The sequence below is a fragment of the Solanum pennellii genome, chromosome 11, assembly GCF_001406875.1.
Source record: "Solanum pennellii chromosome 11, SPENNV200".
Classification (NCBI taxonomy): domain Eukaryota; kingdom Viridiplantae; phylum Streptophyta; class Magnoliopsida; order Solanales; family Solanaceae; genus Solanum; species Solanum pennellii.
In genome coordinates this window covers 10,833,099-10,840,298 of record NC_028647.1, presented here as the reverse complement: position 1 = coordinate 10,840,298, position 7,200 = coordinate 10,833,099, and the positions used below count along the sequence as shown (strand labels likewise).

Genomic DNA, 7,200 nt, shown 5'->3' with positions numbered 1-7,200 from the left:
TTTTTCCGAAAACCAATATGATAATGGAATTTATTGGTGTTAGTTTCCTCATAAATCCAACCAATATTTTATTTTATAATATTTGGAAGTGATGATTACAATGTTTTAAAAGAAAGGAAAATTTCAAATCTTTATTTTTCTTGAACAAAATTGTTACCTGAAGCAAATTTGGGTCTTCGCATCATGGCATCGACCGTGACCTCCGCCTCTATCGTCCGACACCACCCGGGTAATTTTCTCCTCTTCTTCTTCTTATTGTTTTTTTTTTTTTATAAAAGTGATAACCCTACTAGTTATTTTAATACATAAGGGTAAAATAGTACGGTTCCAAATAAATTATCACTTTAACCCATTAACTATCAATTAAGTCAATTATCTATAATTACCCATCAATTAATTAAATTTAGTTAAATAAATATTTAAAATTTCCACAAATGACTTTCCGAGTCATTACAATAGAACAATAATCCCAAGTTAAGAACTAACAAAAGTAATTTCAAATGAGAGAATAACTTTGTCACTACAAAGAGCCCTAATGAAAGTTGTCACTTATAGCCTTAATATAATTAATGAGTCGTCAGAATGATTCTCTATTCCAGGAAACTGGATGCTCGATGTCCCTGCCACCTATATATGTAAATTAAAGAAAATTTAGATGAGATTATGGCTGTGATGAAATATATTTTTTAGAAAAATAAGTTAGTGTTAAGTTTTAAAAAGATATCACCGTGGAAAACTTTTCTTTACCGAGGAGTTAAATAATTACTTTAAATATATGCATTAGACTTTTTTTAATATTAAAAAAATTCATTCAGAACTCTATCTGATTTGCAAAGGGCTCGTTTAATTTAGAAAATGCAAGTATATTAAAGAATATAGTCCAAACTAAAAATAGAAAAAATGAAATTTAATCTCGCATATAATATGGATATATAATACAAAAAAATAATTTATTTTTTTAAGAATTATAGTTAATATCAATATTCAATCACAAAATAGACGTAATATCAAGTTAGGTAGAATCACTAACCTAATCATCAGAGTAAACTTGATCAAACTCACTACCTTGTTCATTCGGTAGGTTAGCATCAGGAGATCCAAGATTCTGCAAGAGATAATTCACGTTATTGTATATTTCATATGAAAAATATATATTAGAAAAATAAGTTAGTATTTAGTTTTAAAAATATATCATGGAAAACTTTTTTTTACCAAAGGAGTTAAATGACTACTTCAAATATATCCATCATTCCCTTTTTAATACATGCAAGTATATTCAAGATTATAGCCCAAAATAAAAAATATGAAAATGAAATTTAATCTTGCGTCTGATATGGATTTATACTAAAAAATGAATAATTTAATTGTTCTCTACTAATTATAGCTAATAACAATAATCAAACACAAGATATACGTAATATTAAATTAGGTAGAAATACTAACCTGATCATCAGAGTAAACTTGATCAAATTCACTATCTTGTTCATTAGGTAGGTTAGCACCCAAAGGTCCAAGATTCTGAAAAAGATAATCCAAATTATTGAGACTGAAATATACATCACAATTTTCCATCACACATGAATTACTTCCTTGATACTGCTGGAAATTTGCATTCGTATTTGTTGCTCCTTTGGCCACATTGAGAACAAAGTTGTGTTCTTTTTCAGAATGATGATCTTCACTGTTAAGCACTGAGTTAGGCCCATAATGAGTGTTTTTCATAATTGGATCTTCTTGTTCTTGTGAACCCAACATTCCAAAAATTGGATTATGTTGTTGTTTTAGCTCACCACCAATATTATTTTGAGCAGATGAAAATGGATAATAAAATGGATTGCCAATGCCGAGGTAATGTGGTTGAACCTTAAGTTGTGGACGGTAGGGTTGTTGAATTGAAAGATCTCCTTGAGCAAAGATATTATTGATATTTAGAGTTGGCAATGAAAACTCTGGGCCTCTTTGGATTTGATCTTCGTTTCGTTGTTGATTTGATACATTTGCTTGAAGATTAGGCATTCTCCCAATTTTTTGAAAGCTACTTTTTGGTTCATGAGAAACACTTGAGGATCCTTGGCCTGATTGACGACGAATATTTTTTCGCTCTATTGGAGATCTCCAATTGTTGCGACGACATCTCTGAGATGTGTTATAAGAAAATAATGAAAAAAGACTAGACCATGATTATATTTATCATCTAATAAACTCATTGTAATTTAGATGTGTTTGAAATGATCAAAGTAAATTATAATTAAGAAAATACTTTTGATGTTTCATAGTTGGTGAACGATAAAAATCTTTTTAACTAATATGAATTAAATATTGATTATAATATAATTCCATTGAAATACGAAATAGTAGAAATTAACAATAAATAATTAACTTCTTTCATTGAACAAGTAACAAAAGTATATCACTAATCCTCTTTAATGAGTGATTTTTTTATAAGACTTTCTAGTACTAAAGATTGATAACAATATTTAAATATTTATTAACAAAGTGAAATATAATTAGATTTTTTTCTTTTTTATATAAAAGTAAAATTAAGATAGTTGTACAATAAAATTCTTACAGAAGTTTTGATGAAACAAGTTGTCCAAGCAAATCATTTTTTTTATAATCAAATACGAGAAAATAACGTTATAATTTTATTTGATTTTTTATGCAAACTAACTTCATCCTTACGAAGCACAAATGAAACATAATTTACCCCTTAATTCTTTTAAGATATACCTGAAGGTGGCTAGCAACTTGCATCCTAGTAAGGCCAGGCAAATTCATCACGTGCAGAATTTCCTTGGGATAACAACCTACATGTTCCTTAAGAGTGTTAGTTTAATTCAATAATTATAATATTCTCAATTCAACTTGAGGTACGTATAAATATTACAATCACTAAATTTTAGTTCCAAACAAGTTGATGTCAGTTATAAGTATGAATTTTCACTATGCATATTATTTCATATAAATGAATTGTCAAGATATTTAATTAATAGTGAAGTAAACTTACGTCCTTCCCCAAGTTGTTTTACAGCTTTCATAAATTTTATATGAAGATCGTCAGTCCATTTTGTGTAGTCCTTTCGCCTAACAACCTCTGTATTCGACACATCTTTCTTCTTCTCGAATTGTTCTTCATTTTCTCCACCCATATCATTGTCAGCAATCGATCCTTCTTTCGTTTTCTCCTTTTGTATTCTTTTCCTCCATACGAATTGCCACAAGAATGTCACAAGATTCTCATCAAATGGCTTCTTAAGGTAAAGATATGCTCCCATGTCCAAAGTTTTCTTTGCTTCGAGTTCATTGTAATCATCACATACAACTGCAAAATTATTCACAGAAGTCATCAATTAGAATTAACTTGAATTATATATTGTGTGGAATAGTTAATTTAACACTTATTTATTGAACTTTATTCAATATAATAATAATATTATATAATAATTGTTTATCATATACTAAAGAATATTAATTATAAAATGATAATTTATGTTACTAAACAATAAATCATAGTTAATCCTACAACCATTCTATTTAGCTATGAACTACATATCAATAAATTGAAAGTAATAGTGGTTGCTAATCCTAAACATCCTTTTAAGCTATGAACTAAACCATCCTTTTAAGCTATGAACACACAATTTCATAAAAATTTTGCAACCCCTTATCCAATAAAATAAATCTTTAACTCGTTTTAAAAGGTGTCAATACATGTATATATATTTATAAAATCAAATCTAACATCTATATACAATGTAATTTCCTGACAAAAGGATGTCGCTTGACACCCCTTGATCAATGATGGGCCCGCCCATGGACAATAAATTTTATAGCCTATTTCCTTGTAGTGTATAAACTTAAATACTGACTTATCTATAGTAGACATAATAAATTGAAGAGTAGAATATATACTTACCGAGTGAAATTATATCCAAAGCCACAGCTTGAGCTAAGAGGTCAAAAGTAGGCATATTCGATGAATGAATATTGAGTATCATTACATCAATTTTTTGCTTTTCTTTGGAGAGCATTAATATTGTTGTTGAAGTCATATCAGCCGTTGTAACTGTATCAATTCTCTTTTAAAGTCAGTGGAGAAAATTATATACAAAATTATCATGTAGGTTACTAAGTTTTCATAGAAAAATTAATTTATAAATTTTTATGTTATATTGCAATACTTTAGTTTATAAAATTGTGAATATTGATCAACTTCTATTATAATTATTGTGAGAAATCGTTGACAGACTTATATAATAAAATTTTATACAATATTATTTAGAATAAATAATTGAATTAGAGAATACTATAGAAAATCATGTAAGAATATATTAATTCAAAATTACTCCAACGAAATAACACAAAAATTCAAATCCAAATAATTAAACACATAAAGGAGATGGAATAAACAATGAATACTAAAAAATAATAAAGAAATCCAGCCCAAAAAAGAGGGAAAGAATTAAATAGACCTAACTATACAAAATTATCAGCTATATTTCTTTTTGTAGAGTGAAATAATTTAAGAGAATCACCATTTAAAGATACACATAAGATAGAATTTACTTGTCCTTTAAAACACTTTGCAAAATTTTTTATTGTATTCACAAGTTAAAGTAGAGAAACTAATTAGATGGCATTAAGATTGAGACAAAAAAATTACATCTAGTGGTTAAACTAGTTCAAATTGTTTTCCTTTCAAATTAAGGAAAATAAAAATAAAATTAAAATATTCAAAAATTTCAAAGTGTGCCCATGATCAAAAGGAACAAAAAATGAAATAACATGCACTTATTTATTAAAATATATTAGTACTTTGTTTTTAAAAGATACAATTTCTTTTTAAAAAAAAAAAGGAATAAAATATTTTTATTTTATTAATAGCATATCCCTTTTTTTTTTGGTCTACATAACTACATCCAAATAAAGAAAAAGAAGTTCTCAAGATAAAAAAATAATAATAGCCAGATCAATTCTTATCTAGTCCTTTTTTATTACTCTTGCTTTTTCCTCCTATTACCCTAATGTTTATCCGCCGTCATCCTAGCAAATTATAATTGTTAAAACGATAGATTGTTAAAAAAACATAAAGATATACACCTTAAAAATGATTTTTGAGAAATTGAGTTATTTTTCTCCTATTCTATGTCACTCCAAACCAATTGACACAGAAAGTCGCCCCCTCACTCACTCCGCCCCCTCACTCACTCGAAGAACATCCGCCTCTTCGAAAAATCATATACATTTATGTGGAAAAGCTAATTGAGTTTCTGATATGCTTATAGCAAGAACCAAAAATAGAGAAGCTAATTTGACTTTTTATAGCCGCACAAAAGACATTTAATGGGCTAGAAAAACAACATATACAAACACAAAAAAAGCGTTACGACAACGAGAAAAAGAGAAATTCAAGATTTACAAGATATAAAAATAAAATTTGAACAGAGATCGGTGTTAAAATCACAAATGAGATAACAAGCATCATATCAATTAAATCTCTTATGAAATGAAAATTATAGAAAATCTTGTTTATCAAAGACTAAGTTATACATTTGCTATATATACATAGAGAGAGGAATATTACCTTTACAGTTATGCGCCTTTAACAAATCAGTCAGCTTGGTAACAAACTCCGTGTCATCGTCTATCAGCATTACGCACACTTCTTCTATCATACCATGATAGGAAGCTTCCATTAGGTTATATGTTCCTTCGATGATTTGAGAATTTTTCTATTTGGACTTAACGATGAGATATAAGAAAATAATTTATTATATAAAAAAGCAAAATGTAAAAATCCTTAACTATTCTGATAGGTGCTTATATAGTACCTCTAATGACTAATGAGCATGTCTAACGTTGACCTTACAAATAATTTTATTTGACATATTTGATTTCTTTCCTTTCTTGAGTCAAGATAAAAATATATTTTTCTCTTTTTCTTTTACGATTTTGGTATTGAAGTGCAATCCGTAACTCTTTAATTGATAGGTACTGATACAATACACCTATTGGCTAATGAGAATGTCTAGCGTTGACCATACAATAATTTTATTTTTCCTATTTAATTTTTTCCTTTCTTGAGTCAACAGAAAGGTATACTTTTATCTTCTTCTGTTTTGTTTTTCCTTCTACGAGTTTAATATGAAGCGCCAATGATTTCTTTATAAAATATATTTTCAATTTTAAGAATCTATTTGAATTATAAGAAGATGTTTGTCACTTAAGGAATATGAATGAATACTTATTTTCAATTAAAAGGTATTGCAATCATGGTTTTACTTTATCTCAATTGTTTCATTGAACACTTACATATTATTATCACTCTTAGTTTATCTCAATTATTTCAACCAATACTTACATATTATTATTATTATTATTATTATTATTATTATTATTATTATTATTATTATTATAACTAATAAAAAGTATCATAAGATAATTGTCTCCTTATCATATAATCCACATAGAATCATGACTAACTTTGAAATTGATCTAGAAATAATCTTTTAAGATAAAGTATTATTTACATATTCTTATGTCAGACGAAATCTAATATTTTATTGACTTATTAAATATTTAAATTAATTTTGCAAAAAATATTGCATATATTCTTCCTTTTCTATTAAAAAATTGTGTATTTGAGAACTTCATATGTTATTATTAAATCAAAATATATTTGGTTAATTTTGCACATATATTTACTTGCTACTAAGGATAAGCATAAGAGCAGTATTAGTTATTGGTGGAACTTCAATTTCAAAACTTTGGAAGTTCATATGTTAGCTCGTTAACATGATTTATATAACCTTAATCGGAAAAAAATTAAATAATATAAGAATGAAAATTTTAGAAATATCAAAGACAATAAATATGATAAAGCTCTATAGTTATAGTTTCGGTTATTGTGCTACATAGCTATAATTTTTTCTATGGAGATTGTGATTTGTATATTTCGCTTGCAAATATATAAATAGGGTAAATATATACCAATGAAGGTTGCATTTTGTATATTTCGCTTGCCTATTTGTGTATTTCTCTTAGAATATACAAACAATGTAAGAATATATAAATTTTATATTTATACATTTAAATTTTTTTAGAACTCTATTTGTATAGTTCTTTTGTCAATATTCAAACAGGGTAATTTACTGTGATTTTTTTTATAATTTGTATAAAAATAGCTAGGGTGAATATAAA

The 7,200-nt window shown here is 26.8% G+C and overlaps 1 protein-coding gene across 1 annotated transcript; it reads right to left on the bottom strand.

The window, feature by feature from the left end:
• Window positions 1-1,030: 1,030 nt before the first annotated feature.
• LOC107003651 lies at window positions 1,031-3,971 on the bottom strand. Its single transcript, XM_015201970.1, has 5 exons — window positions 3,917-3,971; window positions 3,008-3,322; window positions 2,731-2,807; window positions 1,444-2,136; window positions 1,031-1,105 (listed from the first exon to the last, which is right to left on the bottom strand). Exons 1-5 carry the CDS (start codon window positions 3,969-3,971, stop codon window positions 1,031-1,033), a joined length of 1,215 nt encoding a protein of 404 aa, XP_015057456.1.
• Window positions 3,972-7,200: the final 3,229 nt, after the last annotated feature.